The 26,684-nt window shown below is 37.3% G+C and overlaps 1 protein-coding gene across 3 annotated transcripts in view; it reads left to right on the top strand.

The window, feature by feature from the left end:
- asic1b (acid-sensing (proton-gated) ion channel 1b) overlaps window positions 1-26,684 on the top strand; it is a 383,191-nt gene that overhangs the window by 244,749 nt on the left and 111,758 nt on the right. Inside the window, 1 exon segment of one of the 3 annotated variants that reach the window (NM_214791.1) lies at window positions 1,276-2,030. The exons of the other annotated variants lie outside the window; for them this stretch is intronic. Coding sequence (NP_999956.1) covers window positions 1,368-2,030 — 663 coding nt within the window. The 5' untranslated portion in view covers window positions 1,276-1,367. 3 annotated transcript variants of the gene reach the window in all.

Raw genomic sequence — 26,684 nt, 5'->3', positions numbered from 1 at the left:
CAAAAAATGTAATTATATAGTTCAACGGACGTTATTTTACGTTTTTTTCTTCCGGCAACCCAGCTGCTGGAAAAAAACATAGAATAACGGCTGTTAAATTATAGAAAATTACTATAAAATAACAGAAGTTGAATTATACAAATAATTTTTTCTGTAATTTAATGTCCTTTGTTTTATTGTAAATTTCTATAATTTAAAGACCGTTATTTAACGTTTTAAAATTATTTTATTTAACGCACCCCAGCTGCCAGAAATAAACCGTAAAATTACGGATTTTTTTTTTTTTTTTTTACAGTGTAATGCAGTGAAACCAACAATAAGAAAACGACTCAATATATTTTAAAGTTCATTTTAAAAACACCAATTTTTTTTTTAGTTTTTACCTCCATTTCATAAAATGATTATTCATTTTTTTGCATTAAATAAAAAAAATTACATCAGGTTAGATTAATACATATATATTTTAGTTGACATTACATTGACTTTTGTTAAATTACCTGACAAATAAATGAAAACCCTAATATACAGAGTTTACAAACAAGAAGAGTCCTAGAAATAGCAGATTTTTTAATGTTGTAGACCAGAATAACATACAAATGTTGTTTTTTGAGAATTTAATTCAATTCAGCTTTATTTGTATAGCGCTTTTACAATGTAGATTGTGTCAAAGCAGCTTCACATAAATGGTCAGAGTAACTGGATCAGAGTAGTTCAGTTTTTAGTGTTTAAGTTCAGTTCAGTTCAGTTTAGCTCAGTTCAGTGTGGTTTAAAATCATTACTGAGAGTCCAAACACTGAAGACCAAATTCATTGATGCGTAGCTCTACAGATCCTAAACCATGCAAGCAAGTGGCAACAGCGGAGAATGAAAAGCCTATTATGTCATTAATTCTTTGGCGCTATGAAGAACAACCACTCCAAATATATTCTTAAAAGGCAGCCTAAAAAGTTTAAATAAATAATCATCCATGATATCAATATTGTGCATGATCATGATAACACTATATATAAGATTGAGTATCAGCATATGTCTAGATGGGATGCAATCGACTCTAGATGACTAACAGAAAAGTTAAAATGCGCAGTGAAAGTGGATCCGCTGCTGACATCAGATGCAGGGTGCTCTGGGAATATTCCCTGTCCAGAGGAGGGAGAGTTTGGGGCCAATGAACTGCAGTGCATCCAATTCCTCTTCAGATGTCCCGGCATGATCAGAGAGACAGATTGTAGAGGACATCAGAGCGCTCCACACCATTTTACGAAGAGATCCGTGATGCATTTTCATAAACCGTAGACAAAATATCAACTTTTCTTGGGTCAACCAATTCATTAATTTCAAACTCTGTTTACCAATTTGTAGCGATCATCATGGTACGGATCACTTGCACCATCTCCTTCAGTACGGACGATGAACCAGTTGGACGTTCCCGTCAAGGAAGCTTTGACGACCACTACAAAAGAGTGGTGTGGTCAAAAGATGGCGAACAAGGAAAGTACCAAGAAGAAGGCGACGATCCGGATGCATATGACGGCCCGGAGGATGAAGAAGCCCCTGATATTAGCCTAGCTACATTTTTCGGCGGCTGCTCCCTTCATGGCGCCAACCATGTCTTTGTGGAGGATAAGAAGTTCAGTATTCGCCAGGGTTTGTGGGCGCTGGTTTTCCTTCTAGCCATCTCCATGTTCCTCTTGCAAGTGGTTGACCGCGTCATCTACTACCTTCAGTATGACTACGTGACCCTACTAGACGAACGCAATGCTAAGAATATGACCTTTCCTGCTATTACGCTTTGCAACTACAACACTTTTCGGCGTTCTCAGCTCAGCTATAGTGATCTGCTGTTTATGGGGCCGCTGTTGGGATACGAGGACAACATGGCACCAGGAATCCCCTTGGCTCCAGAGCCTGATAGGCAAGGCTCCCGATTCAGCCTTGCTGAGTTTTTCAACCGAACTCGTCACCGGATGGACGACATGCTCTTAGAGTGCAACTTCGCTGGGAAGGAGTGCGGTGCTGAACACTGGCGAGAGGTAAGATGGACTCAGAATTCAGATTTTTCCTCTGCGCAAGACATTCAGACATGACTGTCAGGAATTCGCCCCCCTAGTGGTATTCGCATGGAGTTTTCATTATGATCTTACGTGTGATCATGAACTCATTCTTGAGGTCTCAAAGCATGACATCTTATTTAAAATGTTCTTATGGGTGGCATAGTGGCGCAGTGGTTAGTCCTGTTGCCTCACAGCAAGATGATCGCTGGTTCAAGTCCCGGCTGGGTCAGATGACTTTTTTTGTGTGGAGTTGGCATGTTCTCCTTCTGTTAGTGTGGGTTTCCTCCGGGTTCTCCGGTTTCCCACTAGTGCAAAGACATGCGCTGTACTGTAGGTGAATTGGCTAAGCTACATTGTCCGTAGTGTATGTGTGTATGTCCTGGTCCTCCAGGTCCCACCTTGTAAAAATTAAATGTTACGAAACACCAATATGGTCAGCAAAATATCAGCTTCAATATAAACAGCCCTGGCAGTAGGTAAAATGTCCTTAACTTGTAAAGAATGTGAATTTAGAATGTGTTTAGACTTTGTCATAAATCATAATAATATTACATACGTATATCTTTCTAAACGGTGATACTTTCAACACTTCCATGAGCCAGGTAGTATTTTATCCATTACTTGCAGTGTGCGTGTTTGTGTGTCTAGTAATGAAGTGCCAAACCAAGAACCTTTATAAACAGAAATGCATAAATCGATAAGTTTTGGAGGAAACATGAAGGGAACGTCAAACAATTAATCGCAATTAATTTCATCCAATATAAAAATCTGCATCTACACTCACTGGCCACTTTATTAGGTACACCTTACTAGTACCAGGTTTGACCCCCTTTTGCCTTCGAACTGCCTTAATCCTTCATGGTATAGATCAGGGATGGGCAAACTTGATCCTCGAGGGCCGGTGTCCCTGCAGAGTTTTGTTCCAACGCTAGTCAAACACACCTGAACAAACTAATCAGTGTCTTCAAGATCAGCAGGTGTGTGTGATTAGAGCTGGAGCTAAACTGTGCAGGACACCGGCCCTCCAGGACCGAGTTTGCCCACCCCTGGTATAGATGCAACAAGGTACTGGAAATATTCCTCAGAGATTTTGGTCCATATTAACATGATAGCGTCACACAGTTGCTGCAGATTTGTCGGCTGCACATCCATGATGCTAAACTCCCATTCAATTACATCCCAATGGTGCTTAATTGGATTGAGATCTGGTGACCGTGGAGGCCATTTAAGTACAGTGAACTCATTAGCCCTTTTTCCACTGTCATGTCTAAAGCAAGCGAGCCAGGGCAAGTTGCATTTCCATAATCAATTTTGGATCCTGATCGGGCCAAAGCGGAGCTTTCTCAGGGCCAACAGCCAGCCTTTTTTTGGCCTCCCGAATAGCTTGAGCCAGCTGGGGCTTCGGGGAGGAGTGAAAGCAGAGTCGGAGTTTGCAAGATGGTTTGCCGCTGTCATTACACTAGTTTTTCCATCACGCAAGAGTACATGTGCCAAAAAATAAATAAGGGGTCCCACTTTATATTAAGTGTCCCTAACTACTATGTACTTAAATAAAAAAAATAAATATATTTGAGAACACTTGTGGTGCTTTTGAGTTGGGATAGAGGTTGGGTTATGGACAGGTTTGGTGGTATGGGTAGGTTTAAGGGTGGGTTAAGGTGTAAGGGATGGTCAACAGTATTTTTACAAATGTAATTACAAAAGTTAATTACAGATGTAATTACATACATGTATTTAATCAAGCATAAGTACACAGTAAATACATGTATTTACACAATAAGTACATTGTAACAAACTATTAATTTCTGTGTAAGTACATATTAGTTAAGGCCACTTAATACAAAGTGGGACCAAATAAGGTAAAGAAAAAACTGCTACTGGTCAGTTTAAAATACTCCATAAAACATCTTATAGACTAGGGGTCTTTTGCTTAAGATCCCCCTTTTCCCCCCGTTTCCTTTCAAAATTTAAGGCTGTTGCATGAATTAAAATTAAATTAGTTTTAATTTATAATTGATATTTCTTTGCTGCGTCCTCCTTTGTTTCAATAACGCATATTATTCTTTGCATCATATTAAAGACACAGCAGCCAGCAACTTTCAGTTGTCGAGTTTTTGTCGTTTAAATGGTGTGTTTGTGCATGAAACGTGAGCGTTTAGATGTGTGTGTGTATGAGAGAGAAACCAGCCGAAAGAGCTCTCGCTTCACAGCTCTGTCGTTACCGCGAGCAGCTTCTTTCTTTATTTATTTCTTTCCTTTTTTCTTTCTTTCTTTATTTTCAAGATGATACAAAATATGAATACCGCAGAACGACATAAAACTTTACAAACACGTGTCCACTTTTGTAGTGTCAGATCTAGATAAAATAAGCTACAGGCTACTGAAAACATTTAAAGAATTACAAATATTGGATATAATAACTAATTTAAATAAATAAACCAGTATAAAACAAACAAAAGCTATAACAATTTAGGTATATACAATACAATTAAATTAAGCGATATTCAAAAACTAGGCTACCTTTCAATTTCTTTCTGTCATGCAGTCCTGCACTGCATTATATATGAACTGGGAAAAACTGCACAGTAAAAATGTTTTGTCTGGCCATTCTCCTCTGACCTCTGGCATCAACAAAGCATTTGCACCCACAGATCTGCCGCTCACTGGATATTTTCTCCTTTTCAGACTTTTTCTCTAGAGATGATAAACCCTAGAGATGGTTGTGCGTGAAAATCTCAGTAGATCAGCAGTTTCTGAAATACTCAGACCAGCCTGTCTGGCACAAACAACCATGCCACCAATCTTCCCCATTCTGATGCTCGGTTTGAACTGCAGCAGATCGTCTGCACCGTGTGTGTGTGTGTACTGTGTATACCTATGTATACACGTATAAAAACACACACTAACTGTACATGAAATGTAAAAAAATATCCAAAAGAAATATATTTATATATAATTTGTATTATGTATAAACTGATTAGTCACGATTAATTGTTTGACGGTACTACTTTTAACGAATCCGCAGCTCAAATCGAATCCGAATTTTTTGTATACATATATGATCGTAACTCAGCACATCTCCCGGACTGCTCTCCATTAGAGATGAATGACTTCCGGTCTGCCGCTTGTTGTGTGCAGTGGAAAGGCGGCTTTAGTAACTAGGAGTCGAGTTTTTTCAGCCCCCCGGCGCTCAATCCATTCTCTGTGTGTTATTGTGAGGCTGGCTGACTTTATTTGTGAGAAGATAAATGGACTCGGTGCACTTGAGGCGTCAGGGAAGATGAATAGGTGTTCGCACTGTATCTAACAGGAATCAGAAGCCATTTATTCTTTGTGTTCGGCGTTGCAAATGAAAACAGCGTCTCAGACCCCCATTATTAGCCTTTGACTGCTCGTGATTGATAATTATATGGTGTTGCTCGCTTTTATGTTACACAACCGCCTGTTTCAAGGCCACTCCAGGGATCTTTTTTTTCTGGAGACTTGCCGCTGAAGTTTTGACATTGTGGGAATTGCTCTCTGGCAAGTGTTTGCATAGGTTTGTCAGATACGATGACAAGGTGGATTGTTCTTCTGGCATATGGACGGGGGGTTTGTAATGATGAAATATTTAATGTGAAACAAATGTTGGATAAAATAACACTCATTTGTTTAAAACTAGCTGTTTTTTATTGGTTTCAATAGTAAATAAATGTTCTAAATTAAATTTTTATTTAACAATTGTTGGATAATTTTGCAGATAAATGTATGCCTAAAATTATCTATTTTAAGTTATATTTTTTTATTTTAAGTTGTATTGTTTCATACAATGCTGTATTAAAATTTTTTATTCAGTATTTTAATAGCCTGAAAATCTTGTTGAAGTAATTATATCTTTTTAAAACTGTTTAAACTAAAAATCTATATTGTTTTGTTATTATATATAATAATAATTTTGTTTTTATAAAAGTCAAAAATTATAAATGAAATCGGTTTTAATTAAACCAATTTTCTAAACGAAATATTTAATTTCACACATCTGTTTTGGATTTTTTATTTATTAATTAAAAAAATACTGTTCATAATGCAATCTGTTTTTTTTTTTGTTTTTTTTTTTTTTTATAAATCTATTTAAATTATTTTTTTTAAATGTATTTAATATGTAATCTTATACATGAGCAAAATGACACGAGTAGCAGTGCAATATAGCTGTATATCAGCACTGGTGGGAGGCGTGCGTTGGCTTGAAGCCACAGGCCAAGTGCTTTAAGACCAGTGCACACCAGGGCACTTTTTGATCGCATTTTCAGTCATTGTTCAACGCCTCGTGACTAATTAAAGAGCGCCAATGTGATCGTGCACACCAATGCGCAAAACAACAGACGTAACAACATGATTTTTTTTAAGAAACGCCTCATGCTCAATTTTTGGTTTTGACACACCGCATCAAAAGCTTCTGCACCAATCAGATTGGCACTTTTGTTTACGTGCACGGAGCTACTGAAGTTACAGTAAACACCACTTGGAGGCGCTCAAGCACCAAACTGTCAATGCAAGCACACATTGAAGACGTCCAGAGGCGATATGAACGTGGAGCTACTTATTGCACTGGTGAACAATAATCATTTCTTCATTGCTACAGCTGGAGCTGCTACTTAAACCATCCATGCTTGTTCGAATCGCCAGTAACTTTAACAACAAGTATGTCAGCTTTCTCTTTTCTTCTTCTGTGTTACAAGCAGGTGTCAGAAGATTAAAATTGTGTAGCACTAACGTCAAGGAGTGATTTTGCATACTCTTCTGCTTGATGGCCAGTTAAAGTCGCTTGGGTTTGAATCCAGAAAAACGTCTAAAAAAACGCTGACAATAAACGCAAACGAAAAGTGTCCTGTGGTGTACAAGCCTTTAGTGTCCCACCAGTGACGATATACAGCTATATCACACTGCTACGAGTGTGATTTTGCCTTTATACAACAGTTTGATGGCATAATTGTGTATATATAAAAAAAAAAAATCAAACATGGAAAGTTTAAAAATCCTTTAGTATGAGTAACTACTTTCTTCCACCATTCTTCCTTATCTGCAGTTGACGGTGAGAACAGCAGAAACCATTGCAACTTCACAAACGTCACTTTAGAGCTAGCATTTGAATGATTCTCTTGCGTAATGTCTAAAGCAGGGGTGCTCAATCCTGTTCCTGGAGATCTACCCTCCAGCAGATTTCAGTTGCTACCCATATCAAACACACCTGAACCAATTAATTAGGACCTGAACACCACTTGATAATTACAGGCAGGTGTGTTTGATATGGGTAGCAACTGAAATCTGCAGGAAGGTAGATCTCCAGGAACAGGATTGAGCACCCCTGGTCTAAAGTGATGACAAAACATCTGATTTTTGCTCACATTTTAAGATTTTAAGGCTGAACAGCATGAAATGCCATCAGTCTACTAAAATATCCCAGTATTTCTCTGTTGCAGTCGGGAGATCACAATAATTAACCCCCCAAATAGGCAGAGCAAAGCAAACACTAGCAGATTAGGATAATATAAATACAACACTACAACATACAAAAGAAAAAGGTCAACCTAAGGACTTGTTATACTGTCTGTTGACATTTTGCTTCACACAATGACAGGCTGATGGCCACCTATGCGCTGAATCTCCGAAATTATAAATATTTAAAATGGGCCTTGTCCTTATAAATAAACTGCATAGTTGCAATCTAAACAACTACATTCTCCAAAAAGCCTCAAATGTACATTGTTGTCTAACAGCTGCAATATTTGTCAAACTGTAGTGAGTTTATCGATCTGCTGTCACTCTATGTGGGCGGAGTAATACACCAGAGTGAAGAGGCTGTAAGGATGCTGTTATTGCAGAAAATTGCACAACTATCAGCCAATCAGATTCAAGAACCAGACGGAACTGTTAATTGTTATTTTTTCTGTTACTTTCCCATCATAAAGGCCTATTTTTAGAAATAAAAACTGCACCTATATTAGGTTTGACTGTAGACAGATTTACTATTGCAGTAGGATCATCATATTTGTTTAAAAAAAAAAGGTGCTGACAATAAACGCAATTGAAAAGTGTCCTGGGGTGTACAAAGCTTTAGTGTCCCACCAGTGACGATATACAGCTATATCACACTGCTACGAGTTTTTGCATTTATACAACAGTTCGACGGCATAATTGTGTATATAAAAAAAAAAATCAAGCATGGAATGTTTAAAAATCCTTTAGTATGAGGAACTACTTTCTTCCACCATTCTTCCTTATCTGCAGTTGACGGTGAGAACAGCAGAAACCATTGCAACTTCACAAACGTCACTTTAGAGCTAGCATTTGAATGATTCTCTAGCGTAATGTCTAAAGTGATGACAAAACAGGTGATTTTTGTTCACATTTTAAGATTTTAAGGCTGAACGACATGAAATGCCATCAGTCTACAAACATATTCCAGTATTTCTGTTGCTGTCAGAAGATCACAATAATTAACCCCCCAAAAAAAGCCAGAGCAAAGCAAACACTAGCAGATTACGATAATATAAATACAGCACTACAACATACAAAAGAGAGATCAACTTAAGGACTTAATATGCTGTCTGTTGACATTTTGCTTCACTCAATGACAGGCTGATGGCCACCTATGCGCTGAATCTCCGAAATTATAAATATTTAAAATAGGCATTGTCCTTATAAATAAACTGGATAGTTGCAATCTAAACAACTACATTCTTGACTAAAAAAATTCTCAAAAGTACATTGTTTTCCAACAGCTGCAATATTTGTCAAACTGTAGTGAGTTTATCAATCTGCTGTCACTCTATGTGGGTGGAGTAATACACCAGAGTGAAGAGGCTGTAAGGATGCTGTTATTGCAGAATATTGCCAATCAGATTCAAGAACCAGACAGAACTGTTAATTGTTATTTTTCTGTTACTTTCCCATCATAAAGGCCTTTTTTTAAAAATGAAAACTGCACCTACATTACATTTGACTGTAGACAGATCTACTATTGCAGTAGGATCATCATATTTGTTTAAAAAAAAAAAAAGCGCTGATATAAGATGCAACGTTTTAGTGCAGAGTATCCCCCTAGCGTTCTTCTCCCCCCTAAAAGCGTGTCTGAGTTTGCTGCTAATCCCTTTACCTTGATGAAAAGTGAGCCGCCTGTCTGAAATAGGCATTTTGTTTGTCATTGTTGCTGATCTGGAGGTTTCCAGCCGTTGGAGATCTCCCGCGAGTCGGCCTCTTATTGAGCTGAGTGAATTATGCGGCGCTCCGTGGTAAAGGCCAAGAATATATATCTGGTAGCGCTTATTGAAGAATCGGTTTAGAGCACTTAAGTATATTTAGTCTCCAGCCTGGTAAGTGCATATGGGGTTTTAAACGCTGCCGGCTACTGTCTGATAATGGATGTTTATTATCTGATGCCCCCGGTGGGATGTATTATCATCCTACTTAAAAGGTGAACAAGAATAATTCGCTACATGCACACAAACAAAGCGTAAACGCAGATGATATCGCTATCATATAATCCACTTTTGTTGCTTCAGCTCGTGTATGAGTTCATATCAGCCTTGTGTTTTTCGCTAATCACCATCTCGTGCTAATCATTCCTATGAATGTGAGTTCACTGAGAGCGAGCGTCTATCGATCTGCATTTCTAGAGGAGCGCAGGAGCGGGTCGATAGGAGGCGGGTCTGTGCCAAGCAGACCAGAGGTTCATCTTTCTGTACCGGGGCAGAATCGGAGTCCCACTTCCTCCAGATCCATTAGATGAGGATCTTTTTTCACCTTCAGAGCAGAAGCTCACGTTTCGCCGCTTCTGTAAGGCCAGCGATGCAGATAAGAGGGCAACTGATGCTGGGTCAGAAAGTGGAGCAGGAGATAGCATATGTTTTCAAATTCTCCCTTTTCTGTTATTATGTTTGTTTGTTGTTTGCTCATCCTTGGCAGTGTTTACGTGACATTAGCTGCGTTTCCATCCACCTATTTTTATGCACATTTTGCAATATTGCATAAACAAAACCTGGATGGAAATGCCAAGATGCGCATACATTTTGAAGATGCAAAAAAACATTTTGCGCACACCTGAGTACGTTAGACGTTTTATCCGATAAGAAAATGTTGATAAACTACGATGGAAACGCATTTACTAAATAAATTTCAGATGCGCATCAAAAAAGTCACATGACTTTGCTTCAACAGATCATGTGATAACAAAAATGGTGAAAAGTGACTGGTATGTTTGGATGGAGGATGAGTATGAATTTTAAATGTTATACAGTTGAAGTCAAAACTATTAGCCCCCCTAATTTTTTGACCACTTTCTGTTTAACGGAGAGATTTTTTTCAACACATTTGTAAACAAAACTCATCTCTAATAACTGATTTATTTGATCTTTGTCATGATGACAGTAAATAAGATTTTAGATATTTTTCAAAACACTTCTATACAGCTTAAAGTGACATTTAAAGGCTTAACTAGGTTAATTACGTTAACTAGGCAGGTTAGGGTAATGAGGCAAGTTATTGTATAACAATGTTTTTTTTCTGTACACTATCAAATAAAAACTATATAGCTAAAAGGGGCTAATAATTTTGTCCTTAATGTTTTTTTTTAAATTAAAAACTGCTTTTATTCTAGCTGAAATAAAACAAATAATATTTTTCTCCAATAGAAAAAAATATTATCAGACATTGTTTTGTTAAACATCATTTGGAAAATATTTAAAAAAGAAAAAAAATTCAAAGCGATGCTAATAATTCTCACTTCAACTGTATATGAGAAAGAAGTGCAAATCTTCCAAGAAGTGTGAGTGGAGATGATTCTAAAACAATATGACAAACCGTGGACTATTTTGTGTAATAAATGAAAAAGCCTTAAGCAAAAATACATGGCAAAAAACTTGGGCATAGTGGAGCAGGTGGCAAGACCATGTTATTTTGACAACATGAATATGATTATTCTACAAAGGCCAATTATCACAACTCTTTCTTCCAACATAAACTCCAGTATGATTTTATATTGACTATTTTGGTGAATGTAAACAACACCAATGGTTCTAACATATTTCCTCTTAAATGTTTTCATTTCTATAGCTTCTGAGAATCCCAAAAGGTCCACATATTGGTAAATAATATTTTTTTAATTTTTTTTTTAAAAAGTTACGTTTTAACATCGAGTATTGAATTCCCTCTTTTAACAGTTACAAAGTAATTTCACAAGAAGCAAGAAATGTTCATGAGCCAGTAAAATCAGCACATTCAAATGGTCTCTATATAAATTCTTTTTTAAATATTTCCCAAGTTATGTTTAACAGAGCAATTTTCACAGTATGTCTGATAATATTTTTTCTTCTGGAGAAAGTCTTATTTGTTTTATTTCAGCTAAAATAAAAGCAGTTTTAAATTTTTTTTAAACCATTTTAAGGACAAAATTATTAGCCCCTTTAAGCATTTTTTCTATAGTCGACAGAACAAACCATCTTTATACAATAACTTGCCTAATAACCCTAACCTGCCTAATTAACCTAATTAACCTAGTTAAGCCTTTAAATGTCACTTTAAGCTGTATAGAAGTGTCTTGAAAAATATCTAGTACAACATTATTTACTGTCATCATGGCAAAGATAAAATAAATCAGTTATTAGAGACGAGTTATTAAAACTTTTATGATTAAAAATGTGTTGAAGAAAATCTGCTCTCCGTTAAACTGAAATTGGGGGAAAAAAATAAACAGAGGGGCTAATAATTCTGACTTCAACTGTATGAATAAATATGAAAATGATGGCCTTGTGTTTTTGTGTAAAAGGCCAATCTGTATTTTTTTGTGAAACAATAATGTCATCAGCCCCTCTCTCGACCCTAGACACTACATCTATCAGTGTGTTCCATTCACAGAAGTTCTTTGAAGGGATTAGGGTATAGGGATGAGCACAAAGGATCATGGAAGCTCGAAGAGTCAATCAGTTGTCCCTTTCAAAATCCTTTATTCCTAAATGGCCCTTTAAAATGGCCAATTTTGAACACTTCGATTTGGAACGACGCTTCAAAATGGCGACCACGATTTTTTTTTTTCACTCTGAAGTGCCCTTTGCAGGGCGATATATCATAATTGGTGTGCCACTGCCTTTTCATGCACGAGCTCCAAGTCTTCTCCATTTTTTGTGCATCTCTGTAGCAGAAGTACATGGGCACCTACTGGTCTGATATGTATGCTACAACATCATTAGTCCAGGTGGTTGGTGTGTATGCAGTGATATATTGAGACAAGTATTTTCTTTAGAACTACATGAAAAAGCAGATGCAGGAAAACAGGGAAAGCACTGACTTTATGTGGATGTAGCCTAAATCTCAAACAAAACCTAGGACTACATCCCCAGTTGTATAAATCAAACCGTCACGCAAATGTAAAGGTAATGATGATTGACGTTTTAATAAGCAGCTCGCGCGTGCCTCAAGTCCGTTGATTCACAAACTATGCGTGTTCTCTTTGTGTGAGCACTTTCAAATATCCACATAGATGTCCAAAGTAATGTCCTGCGAGTGTTTAAAACAGAAATGCACCTGTACAGGAGATCTAGTGAGACTTGGTGGTGTTTCAGCAGTGAACAGCTGTTTGCTGTTCCTGTCTGCGAACTCCAATAATGTCCAGCTACAAACCAAAACCGCCTTCAGATCAATGTGTTTCAACAGATATAAGTGTTTTTACATTTCTTTATTTCTTCATTTCTTTATTTTATTTAATGTATTTATTTTAATGGATATGAATAGTAGATCAATAGATTAATAGTAATCAGTATAATTCAAAGCAGAAACTGTTTTTTGCCATGTCCTGTTGTCCTGTTGGGTTCATTTATTAAAGAAAAGGCTCCAAATACTCTGCAGTTCTAAAGAATAACTAAAGTAAAGAATATTGTCTATGCGTTTTTATTTTTTAAATATTAAAATATATGTTATTATAATTTATACAACAGTTCTGTCTGGTTCTTAAATCTGATTGGCTGATAGCTGTGATATATTTAAGTAATATCAGCACCCTTTGTGTATTACTCCACCCACATACAACCAGCAAAAAGCAGACACTACAGATCTAAAGTTTAAAAGATGCACGCTCAACTGTTTAACTTATCATTTGAATCCAAGGCGGAAGAAAGTAGTTTCACATACAAAAGGGTTTTTGAGACTCCATGTTTGATTTTGTTTTTATATACACAATTATGCCGTCAAACTGTTGTATAAATGCAATATCACACTCGTAGCAGTGCGACATGGCTGGTGGAGGCACTAAGGCACTAACGCATGCCTCCCACCAGTGCTGATATACAGCCATATCGCACTGCTACTCGTGTGATATTGCTCATTTAAATTATATTTAAATATATATATATATATTTTTTTTTTATGTTTAAATTTTTATTTTTTTTAATAAAATGATCTAAAAATATATAATAATGAATAATAGAAGGCAAAAGAAATGTTTTGCTAATAAACAAAGCTTTAAAATGAGCATTTTCTCCAGACAATCAGTTTGGGCCTTCAAAAATTTTTTTGGAGAAGAAGGTGGGCCTCGAAGTAAAAACGGTTGAGAACCCCTGGACGAAATCATGAGTTTGTCCATTTACTAACAACTTCTAGTTTACTTAATATGACCAATGTCTGAACAAACCAGGATGGCAACACAAGATATGGACTAAATCAGTGTTTCCCAACTCTGTTCCTGGAGGCTGTAACGACGGGAGTGACACTGACAACAGAAGGTAGGATCCAAATGCAGGTTTATTCAAAATCAGGCAAGCGATGGTCAACACAGGTGCAAACAGGTATTTGGAGACAGTCCAGAATCACAGTCGAATACAGGCTAGAGGTCAGAAAGGCAGGCGGCAGGCAAAGACTTACGCCTGTTTCACACCGCAAGCGTCAGCGGCGCGTGAGCAGAGCGTGCGCAGCGCGTGTGTCGAGCAGTAGCAGCACGCAGGCGTTTGCCTTTCACACCAGCTGCGTCTCCAGCGCGCAGCTCTTCGGCAGCTGCTGCTGAGATCAACCTATCTCTTTCTATTCTATCTAGTTACCCATGTCTCTCTATTTACAAATACACTTTTTAAACTTTTCATCTGCACCAAGGCCCCTCCTATGCTGTTTCTTTAACCTGCAAATGTTTATTTTACAAATTTTATAGATCAAATAGTACTGTATGCTTCTCAAGCTAACTTATATGAGAAGTGTCTACAGTCAGAAGACAATCGCCTTTGATATCATGTCATTTGTTTTTTTGATTATCAGGTTGCTGTAGACCTAGTTATAATAATATTTATACAATATAGTTATGATATTTATACATGATCAAACTAGTGTTACTTTATCCGCTTCAGTGATGTCCAGCGGCAGAATAACAGCTCGTTAATTCATGCTTGTGCAGAGTATGAGACGGACAAAAGTAACCAATGCATGCCATTCTTTTACTTATTTTCGTGTTGTCAGATTCACAGTGCAAACAGCTCCCGGTAGGAATAACTCGAGTGAACATAAAACAAAGCCGATTAAAACTTTCTTCCTCTGCTCAGCTGCACAGAACACAGCGAGCTTACATAATCCAGCATGCGTGTCGAACTACACTACCCACAATACACTTCGCTATGGACTACAAATCCCGTAAATATTCTATTTCCCCTCTCCTACAACACTAGTGTGCAACTTAAGCAAAACTGATACTAAAATTGTTTTACATTTGGTTTTGTAGTTCTGGCCTAAATAAATGTTTGTTGCCATTTTTAACCGTTTTAAGTTCATTTGAATGACTATATATATAAACCATTTGACATTATTAACGCATTAATTGGGTAAAATTGCTACTTTTTACTGTCATTCATTGTGTTTCGGTCATTATCAATGCACTGTCACTTTAATTGAGCGTGAGCAGCGCGTCAAAAATAGACCCAGCGCCGAAACTATCGCTGCACTGCTGCTTCGGCGACGCTCACGCCTCGCTCTGACGCGCTGCTGCTGCGTGCGGTATGAAAGCTCTAATCTGTTAACATCGACGCCGAAAACACACGCGCTGCTCATGCTCTGCTCACGCGCCGCTGATGCTTGCGGTGTGAAACAGGCGTAAGAGGCTAACAAGGCTAACGGTCGGTACACAAGATAACAAGACTGGGAAAACACGTTGTAATGTCACTGATATAGCTAACAAGACTCGGCAACATGTGTGTGGAAAAGAGGGGTTTAAACAGTCCAAATAATCATTGTGTGAGTGGCTTCAGCTGTGAGAGTGCAATCAGTGTGGATCTGGAACCAGTTGTGTGTGTGTGGCATGACTGGGTGTTGTAGTCCATAACATGGCAGATATGTAGTTCAATAAGTGTGAATGTTTGTGTATGAATGTTTACTAGCGACATCTGGTGGTTGTTCGCTGGTGAACGTGACAGAGGCACACCAACAGTACATATTTTGGATGTCTCACTTATCTGAACCGTTCTTATCAGGTTTTGGAGTCCCGTCTAATATTCTGATAAGCTGATTCAGGTGTGTTTAAATAGACAGTGGTTAAAAATGTGTGCTGTTGCTGTGCCTTCAGGAACAGGGTTGGGAAACATTGGACTAAATGTCATGTTTTCTTATTTTGATCCAGATCAAACAAACTAACAGAAGCAAACTGAGGTAAATTATACTGTACACCCACACTGATTTTCTCTTTTTTATTGATGCAATCTGCTTGATATTAACTGCTGAATTAGGGGAGTTAAAGAAACTACTAATAAACTAAATGCAGCTAATGCAAACTGTGCTCAATGACCAGACGTCATCTAACGCTAGTGTTTTATGCATTCAGAAGTGTGTGCTTGAGTTTAATTTGACCTTGACTGTAAAATCTCAATTTGATCTTCATGGTTTATCGGAGGATCGGCGCTGATGACAGCAGCTCATCCAATATTAACAAGGCCAGAAAGTACATTTCGCACCAGCTTCTCTCCGGCCCTGGCACCGTTCCCGTCATAACCCTCAGAAACGCTGAGGCAGCGCTCTGTAAAAATGCTAATTCCTCACACAGCTATTTAACGATGATGACAGCAATGCCACTTAAAGGTTCTGGTGTTCGACCGAAGGCTTTGTCGGTGCTTATGTCTAGGTGTGTAAAACTTGCTATGAAGGCTTGAGAAACAAAACAGAACTGTTATCGATTGAGAAATATAAAGTAATTGCTTGACTCACTGTTTAATTCATGGATTTACTGTTAGGTAAATATAAGTATTAAACATCCATATGTTTTTATATGTTGTGTCTTGAAAAACCTTTCAATTGAATAGGTAGTTTCAGGGCTTAATTTGTGCCAGATTAACCTCTGAGATCTGATCCAGCACCTTATATTACCGATCCCCCTCCTCACAAGCACCCCCACTTTCTTTCACGACTCCCCAACACTCTTCACTTTTCTCTGGGACCCCCTGGTTATCATTTGCTGAAAGTTGTCAAAGCTGTATAGTTGCTAGGGTGATTTTAATGGTTGCCAGGGTGTAGCTTTGTGCTTCCTACAGACATTTCAGTAGTTGTCAGACTGATTTGAACTGAAGTCATTGCATTTGGAAACAGAGGTTAGGTTTTCAAGGGGAATGCGTACCTTGGCTCTAGGGGTGAAACAACAAAAAAATAAGGTCAAGAATATTGGGATGATTTTGGAGTCGGATATGAGTATGTGTAATTAATGAGTTAGTAAATCAGCATACTATCATCTCAAAAACATAGCAAGGATCAGATGCTTTGTTTCGGGACTTAAAAAAACTTGTTCATGCTTTTATCAGCAGCAGGGTAGATTACTGTCACACCCTCCTCACTGGCCTTCCCAAAAAGACAGTCAGACAGTTGCAGCTCATCCAGAATGAAAATCAGAACCAGAAAATCAGAGCACATCACACCTGTCCACAGGTCTTTACACTGGCTCCCAGTTACATTCAGAATAGATTTTAAACTATTACTACTACTCTATAAATCGCTACGTCCGACAGATCGCACAAATCTATTTTTATCTTTTAATACACTTGTCTTTTTTTATTTCTGTTTATATAAAGCATTTTGAATTGCCACTGTTTATGAAATGTGCTATATAATAAACTTGCCTTGCCTTGATTTTATGCAATTTTAATATGTTTCCCAGAATGTTAAAGCTGTGTGCTCGTCCTAGTGTTGCTATGCACTTGCTACAGAGTTTTAAAGAAGTTGTCAGATTATTTCTATGCAATCTTTAGGTTTTTAGGTGTGATTTGTGGTGTTTCCCAGAATTGTATTAATGCTGTGTGGTTGCTAGGGTGGTTCTACACATATTTTGGAAGTTGCCAGATTGTTTCTATGCAATTTTAGGGTGTTTCCCAGAATGTGGTTACCTGTAATGTTGTAATACTGTAATCATTGTTTGCCAGAGTGTTGCTGTGTGGTTGTTAAGGGGTTCTGTAATTGAGTGCATTTTCCAGAGTTTTGCTTTGAAGTTCCTAGGGAGATCTAAGTGGTTGTCAGGGTGTTGCTATGTGGATTTTATTTCATGGAGTGTTGCTTTGCAGTTGTATGAATGTTCTGGGTGGTTACAAGAACTTTGCCATATGGTTGCTAGGGTGTTCTTAAAGATTGTCAATGGTGATTGATTAGTTGTTAGTCTTGGTATATCCCAAAGTTTTGAAATAGCAATCAAATTACTCTCGTTATGCGAACAATAGTGGACCGTCATGGTGGCGCAGTGGGTAGCATGATCATCTCACAGCAAGTAGATCGCTGGTTCGAGCCTCAGCTGGGCCAGTTGGCATTTCTGTGTGGAGTTTGCATGTTCTGCCCGTGTTGATGTGGGTTTCCTCTGGGTGCTTCCGTTTCCCCCACAGTCCAAACACATGTGATATAGGTAAATGGGTTCAACTAAATTGGCCATGGTGTATGTGTGTGAATGAGTGTGTATGGACGTTTCCCAGTGATGGGTTGCAGCTGGATAGGCATTCATTGAGTAAAGCATATGCTGGATAAGTTGGCGGTTCATTCCGCGGGGGCGACCCCAGATTAATAAAGGGACTAAGCCGAAAAGAAAATGAATGAATAAATGTGAACAGTATTGAACAATAGTGATGCTTCAGTCAACAAAACTAATGACATTAAATTACTGAGTGACTTTAGTGAATTACTAATAACTTCCAGCTTTGTTTTTACACAGTTTAGTGTTCATGACATTATTTGCTGTGGGCTGAAGTTAATTTAGATTCCTGTGGATGTGTCTGATGTTAGTGATGCTGTGTGAACAGTAGAGGGCAGGAGAACACAGACTACAGTAACACACGTATTGAACAGACTCCAGGGCTCCACTGAGAGCTGAACTTTATAGTAACATAACATGCATGTTTACAGATAGAAGAGCCTACAATCAAAGCCACACATTGGCTCTAGTTCAAGATTGAGCTTGATTTATGAACATGGCAACATATGACAACTTATAAAGGGAAAGTTCACTTATAAATGAGAAATCTGTCATCAATTACTCATTGTCCAAACCTGCTTGATTTTCTTTCTGTTGAATACTGAAGAAGAAATTTTGAAGAAAGTTGAAAACCTGTAACCATTGACTTCCATAATGTATCCTACTATGGAAGTTAATGGATACAGGTTGTGAGCTTTCATCAAAATATCTTCTTCAAGGGCAAGTGAATGATGATAGAATTTACTTTTTTGCGTGAACTATCCTATTAAGTGTTTTGTGTAGTTTTTTCTTTGTATTCTGTGGTTTATTTCATGATATTTAGCAATTTTATTATGTTAATTTAATGTAATCATATGAATGAAAATTATCATATGCATTTATTTCTATGTCTTTTCCACCAAAGGAGGAACACAAATTCCAAAGGCAGATCCTGATGAGATCAGGGCCTGGTGTGTGGACTTTGGGGGTTTTACAATGTGGTCACATGTTGATTGGTCAGTTTGAATGTCTAAGTATTTGGGCTTTAGTCACATGGTCAAGAAAGGTACAAAATAGGTGGTAAAGTCTGGGCTCTTTACTGTCTCTGCGCTTTCCTGCTCTGCTCCTCTCCTCCTCCTCTGGAGTCTATTTTCTCTGACTCAACTGCAATCAGGCTAACTTCTGGGCCTGCTCTCTTTGTGTCTCTCCCTCCACCTGTGTCTCTCCTTCTACCTCTGGTAGCATTAATTTTACAATTGAGCTGGGTATAATATTATCATATTTTATCATTTCATATTTTAGCATTTTATATTTAGTTATTTTAATTAAATCAGTTGTAACCATATGGAATTATTTTCATTAAATCATCTGATTTTCAAGTATTTATGAATTACTTTTGATTTAATATCAACATTTAATTGTTCCATATTGCAATACAATACAATCACATAATATCAAGGCTCTCCTACATTTTTAGCTATTAATACTGGCTTTATTTACCTATATTTTGGTATAAGATTGCAGAAGAATGGTGTAACGACTGGGGTGGAGTGACAGAAAACAACAGGAGGTAAGATCCAATATGCAGGTTTATTCAGCGTCAGGCAAGCAGTGGTCATACAGGTACAAACGGGTATGTGTAGGCAAATCCAGAATCGTAGTCGATAAACAGGCAACAGGTCAAAAGGCAGGCGGCTAAAAAGGAGAACAAAGGTAAACAAGCCTAGGGTCTAACATGGAGAAACAATACAGGGAGAAACGCTTTGTAATGCAACTGAAACAGCTAACAAGACTCGGCAACTGGATGAGTTCATGAGTGGCTTATGTATGGTACGCTATCAGTCTGTGACAAGGTTCAGCTGGTGATTGAATCAGGCTAGATGAGTGAGCATGGGTGTTTGGGAGAAGGGCATGTATGAAAATGTAGTACAGGAAAAGGTGGAAGTGTAGTCCAGGGTTAGTTGTGAGAACCAGCGATCTCTGGGGAGCGATCGCTGGTTATGTGACAAATGGTTTGACTAGAAATGTAGTTTTTTACCATTATGATAATAACTTTTAAGTCACTCGGCAGAACTACAGTTCGAACCACTGTGGTTTAAAACCCATTTCTACATGACTATATTTTTCATTTTTTATATCTTATGATACCTGTTTTTTTTTATTATTTTTTTTTATTAATTATTAACAAAAAATACAGGCTGAAAAAACTATATACCCCCACCCCCTTCCCTGCGGTCTCTTGAAACTGCGGTATACAATGAATAGAAGTTAACATAAAAACAGAAAACAGTATCAAATATCAATTATACAAAGCAAGGCAATCATTCTGGATCCTGATCATTTTGTTTGTGCAATAAACAAGGAGATTTTGTCAGCAGCTAAAGTCCAGATCTGTAATGTACTCATTTGTACCAAGTTAACTCGGGCTGTGGATAACTCCAACATTATAATGTCTTGAAGTTGTACCAACCACTTGTACATGTCCAAATTATGTGGAGGCAGCCAATGTTGGGCTAGTAATTTTTAGCAGAAGTTAAGCCAGCCAACCAAACAGCTTTTTGTAGCTTGGTAAGGTTCAACGTAGAATCATCACTCAGTAATAGAACAGAGGGATTCAGTGGTTTAGGATATTCAATAATTTTTGATAAGATGACACAGATCTCATTCCAAAATCTTTGTACTTTCTCACCTTCCCACATCATATGGAAAAAAGATCCAAGTTCCTGGATGATACCTGTTTTTTATTGTGCCATTTAGAATATTTTATATATTTTATATTACTTACACTCTTCTTTTATAGTGTAAATTTTCTGGTTTTATATAAACGAGAATGTGCAGTGTCATATTTTTCTCAGCAGATATCTTATTAAATACTCCCATAAATAAAAATAGCCTCATTTAGATTTTATTAACCAACAATTTTTTCTCTTTAAAAATAATTTATCAATCAGAATTGCGCTATTAGATTGACATTAGTATTGATTTAATACATTAGTAGAATATGTATGCTGCAAATACATTTTAGAATGATTTATATCATGTCAAAACTGCAAAGAAACATGTTTATTCTGCATTCAAAGATTTGCATTGTATTCCTTTTGCACGCTCTTCCCAAGTCTTTTTACGAGATATTGGAAAGTTCAAGTACAACAAAATGAGGGTTCGTCTGAATCTACCTTCAGTCTGCGGCGCAAAAACAATCTGCATGAAGTACCTTTCTGCGAGACTCAAGCCCACGCTTATCTTGTTGAGAATAGTGCTGTGATGAATGCACCTCAGCTTTGTTTACCGTGGTAAAGCCGGAGGTGTGCGGATGATCTCCATCGCCGCCGGCACTGCATTGAAAGCACATCATCATTGTGTTCTCAGGGTCTGCAGCGAGACGCAAAAAACACACACACGCACACACAGCAGATCTTAGAAAACTGATAAGTATTCGTCTTTCAATGACGGCCCTCCCACGTGTTTGAGCAGACGACACGCAGCGCTTTGATTTACTGTGTGTTTTCAGAGCTGTCACAAGGAGAAGCTGCAACGCCGGGCGACTTATTTCAGTGATGGATGCGCAACATTATCTGCAAGACAATCAACAATTAACCTACACACAGATATGACGTCCTTCAGTCTTCTGTGATCAAGCAGTGGCTTACAGCTGTTCTGGAGATCATCTTTGTAGACTATTTATACAGTTGAAATCAGAATGATTCGCCCTCCTGTGAATTTTCTTTTTACAATTTTTTTCCAAATGAAGTCATTAGATAGTTAAAGATTTAGTTTAATGAGCATGTCCTATTTATGATCATTTACTCAATCATAAGAGGTTACAAATCTGTATGAGTTTCATTTTTTAATATTGTTGAACACAAAAAAAGATTCTTTGTGGAATGTTGGGAAAACAGTTGCCCTTGACTTCTATCACAACTAGATGAAGCACGATTCAATAAACACATAAGTGTGCATCTTAAATGTTTTTTTTTTTTCAGTAGCCTGAAATATATAAGAATCTCAAAATTGGCTTATATGTAAGCATCAGTCTTTAGTAAACTTTAGTCATTAGAATCCACTAGCATCCCTCTAAATCACTGAAAGTTTTGAGTAAGAGAATGCAACTTGGATAAAAAAACAATAAAATTGAAATAAACGAATGGCAGTGTATTTTGCCTGCAGTGGTTAATAAAAATTGCTAATTGCGCTTAATTTTACTAATATACACTCTAATTTTTTTAATATATTTTGAATATAGCTGTTCTTAAATTTCATTTTGTTTGGATATTTGGAAATTACTTTTTAAGTCAGGGGGAAAAAACTGCCAAGAGGGAGAACGAAATGTTTCATCAGGTTTTGGAATAAAAATCATGTTGTATAAAATCTGGGAAATTATATATGAAGAAACCCTGCAGTAAAAACATTCAGAGCATATCTAGGAAGAAGACTGTTAAGTTTTGTGCACATGCAATGTAGTAAAGTGGAAAAAAAAACTAATTATGTTCATGATGGTCATTTACTTAAAATCGAAACCATTAAAACGGGATAAATAAATAATAAAACAAAATCATATGAAAGTGCATGTGAGATCTCATAATTGACCTCAAAACTGTGAATAAAAAGCAGTGGACTTACCTTTAATTGGATCTTGAGTGTGTGAGATATGAAAATATGGACTGAAATATTGAACGGTGGAAAATGTGCTCTTTAAAAGAAATGGTAAAAATGGTTTAATGTGGGTGAAAATCCTATTAATAGATCTAATTATAAAGAGCGTGACACATGGCCCGAACTCACACCCTAATATAGTTGTTCTTAAATTTAGTTTAATTAGGTTAAGTCAGGGGACAAAACTGCCAAGAGAGAGAACGAAATGTTTCACCATGTTTTGGAATAAAATGTTTTATAAAATCAGGCAAATTATATATGAAGAAACCCTGCAGTAAAAACATTCAGAGCATATCTAGGAAGAAGACTATTAAGTTTTGTGCAAAAACAATGTAGTAAAATGGAGAAAAAACTAATTATGTTCATGATGGTCATTTACTTAAAATCGAAACCATTAAAACAGGATAAATAAATAATTGAACATATGAAAGTGCATATGAGATCAAAACTGTGAATAAAAAGCAGTGGACTTGCCTTTAATTGGATCTTGAGTGTGTGAGATATTAAAATATGGACCGAAATATTGAACGGTGGAAAATGTGCTCTTAAAAAGAAATGGTAAAAACGGTTTAATGTGGGTGAAAATCCTATTAATAGATCTAATTGGAAAGAGCGTGACACATGGCCCGACCTCACACCCTAATATAGTTGTTCTTAAATTTAGTTTAATTATGTTAAGTCAGGGGACAAAACTGCCAAGAGAGAGAACGAAATGTTTCACCATGTTTTGGAATAAAATGTTTTATAAAATCAGGCAAATTATATATAAAGAAACCCCGCAGTAAAAACATTCAGGGCATATCTAGGAAGAAGACTATTAAGTGTTGTGCAAAAACAATGTAGTAAAATGGAGGAAAAACTAATTATGTTCATGATCGTCATTTACTTAAAATCGTAATCATTAAAACAGGATAAATAAATTATTTAACATATGAAAGTGCATATGAGATCAAAACTGTGAATAAAAAGCAGTGGACTTGCCTGTAATTGGATCTTGAGTGTGTGAGATATTAAAATATGGACCGAAATATTGAACGGTGGAAAATGTGATCTTAAATAAAATGGTAAAAATGGTTTATTGTGGGTAAAAAAAATCCTATTAATAGATCTAATTGGAAAGAGCGTGACACATGGCCCGACCTCACACCCTAATATAGTTGTTCTTAAATTTAGTTTAATTATGTTAAGTCAGGGGACAAAACTGCCAAGAGAGAGAGCGAAATGTTTCACCATGTTTTGGAATAAAATGTTTTATAAAATCAGGCAAATTATATATAAAGAAACCCCGCAGTAAAAACATTCAGAGCATATCTAGGAAGAGGACTATTAAGTTTTGTGCAAAAACAATGTAGTAAAATGGAGAAGTGAAGTTTATTCATAAACTAATTTCGAGAGGAGCACGTGATTATGATTGAACACGGCTGGTCCTGCATTAGCATGCTTGATCCACCAATCAGGCCATTCCTAACCACTATAAAGAGCCAGGGTTTTCTCACTACAGTCATCTTCGATTTGAAGAATACACTGCTCTGCATCAGCTGCTACTGCTACTGCTACTGCTACTGCTACTGCTACTGCTACTGCTACTGCTACTGCTACTGCTACTGCTACTGCAGCTACATCAACTTCTGCAGCTACATCAACTTCTGCAGCTACATCTTCTCCAGCAACAACATCAACTTCTCCAGCTACATCAACTTCTCCAACAACAACAACTTCTCCAGCTACATCAACTTCTCCAACAACAACAACTTCTCCAGCTACATCAACTTCTCCAACAACAACAACTTCTCCAGCTACATCAACTTCTCCAACAACAACAACTTCTCCAGCTACATCAACTTCTCCAACAACAACAACTTCTCCAGCTACATCAACTTCTCCAACAACTTCTCCAGCTACATCAACTTCTCCAACAACAACTTCTCCAGCTACATCAACTTCTCCAGCTACATCAACTTATCCAACAACTTCTCCAGCTACATCAACTTCTCCAGCTACACCAACTTATCCAACTACAACTTCTCAACCTTCTACTTCAATTGCCTCACACAATGCAATCTCTGTGTCTTCAACCCAATTCTCCAACAAGATCACAGTAAACACTCGATCACCATCCATGAACTTTGCCTAAACTCTCAATGCCTGCGATTCAAGCTGAACTCTCTTCTAGGGGTGCACCAGCGGTAACATACATGACACTTTTTAAGGGGAAGCCTCACAAACTACAACTAAGATTAAACATCCATCTTTAAAGGATGATTCTAGCGTGAATAGAATGACTCACCTCTCAATCAAGGTTGTAGACAATCCAATCCTTAAAACATCAGTCCACAACTTATGCATACATTGATAAACATCCATGTTAATCCTCCAAACTAGTCGCTGTGGTGCATTCAATAGAGTAGCGTCTCCAATCATAACACTAGTTCTCTGGCAAACAAAATGGCCGCCAGCCTTTTTCTGCAACTTTGATTGACACTCCTTCGAGCCAATAGCTGAAAGGAGAAGCGCCACCATCCAATGAACTCTCAAAAATTTGAGATGGTCCCACCCTCTCTCATGACAAGCTCATGAATGATTATCATTACATTTACACAATTACTACTAAATGGTGACATTAATTTTAAGTTCAGGGTTTGATGTTGGCAGATGATAAATAAATAAATACATAAATTAATAAATAAATAATAAAGAAAATAAATAATTATAAAATGTAAAAAAAAAAAAAAAAAAAAAAAAAAAAAAAAAAAAAAAAAAAACTGCCACATCTGATAGCAGTTTAACTTCTAAAAAGTTTACTCTGCTACTGAAAAACATTCAATGCATTAGGCATAGAAGTCCAATCGTAATATGCCCCAGTGACTCATGTCCATACACTTATAAGCCATAAGCTTATAATGGCAAGTTGGTTAGATGTGAAAACAGCAAAGAAACAAACTTCCCGCTTTGACTTCCACGAATAAGAGGAGGACATTTCTGACATGTCTGATGTTTCATCAATTGACTCTGCGTTAGATACAAACCAAGGGGTTTAAACTCCACTATAATTCCACCTACCCTGTCTTCAAGAGGTACATCAGGATCACTAGTCGAGCAGATTTCCCATTTTATATGCCATCCTTAGGAGGGACAAATGCCTACCTCTACTATCTTTGCTCGTTGCGACAATGAGGCTTCGTACCATGCATTAACAAAGGCACTTCCACACTTAGTTGCCCATGCTCTTATTAAGACGCCCCGCATGGTTATCAGCTAAAATAATTCATTGTGTTTGCCATACATGTACCATGTTGTAATGTCATTTCTGATTCTCTCTTGTTTTTCTCATTTCAGAGATCATGTCAGCTGGTTGCAGAAGCTGACCCTCATCCAACCTATTACACTCCACATCCATTTCTAAATACATTTACACTCTTTGCAAATGACACTTTTCCACTCACATAGCCCACACCCTCGATGCCATATTCACACTAGCCTTTATAATTTAAGTCTTCTGAACTAAGTATGACATTTCAATCCAACGATACACCTAACCATATCTGATCTATCTTCGCAGGATGAAGGGATGCAGGATGATATCCGTTCCCCCACACACCTGTTCTAAACAGGCCCGGATTGGCTAATCGGGAGGACCGGGAGAATTCCCGGTGGGCCGGTCTGTTTTATTTTGGCCGCGAGGGCCGGTGTCCCTAGCTCCAGAATCTGTTGCTCTCAGCAGTGACACTTTTTTAATTCATTTACTTGACCACAGCTTTTTATTCATTATTTTACCACAACTTTTCTCTTTTGTTGTGGTCGAGTGGTTGGCACGTTAGGTTAAGACGCTGCGGACCTGGGTTCGATCCTTGCTAGAGTAATTTAGTGTTTTCATTTTTTGATAAGACATATAATACTGTTAGGGTTGTAGAACATTTGAAGTTCTAAAGCAGCTGTTTTCTCAAAAAAAAAAAAAAAAAAAAAAAAAAAAAAAAAAAAAAAAAAAAAAAACATGATAGTGCCATTAGAAACTGATTTGGAAATATTTATTTACTTATTTTAATATAGTCAGTCGTGAACTGAGG

This window comes from Danio rerio, chromosome 22 (assembly GCF_049306965.1).
Source record: "Danio rerio strain Tuebingen ecotype United States chromosome 22, GRCz12tu, whole genome shotgun sequence".
NCBI classification, from domain to species: Eukaryota; Metazoa; Chordata; class Actinopteri; order Cypriniformes; family Danionidae; genus Danio; species Danio rerio.
This window is presented reverse-complemented; position numbering and strand designations above follow the sequence as displayed.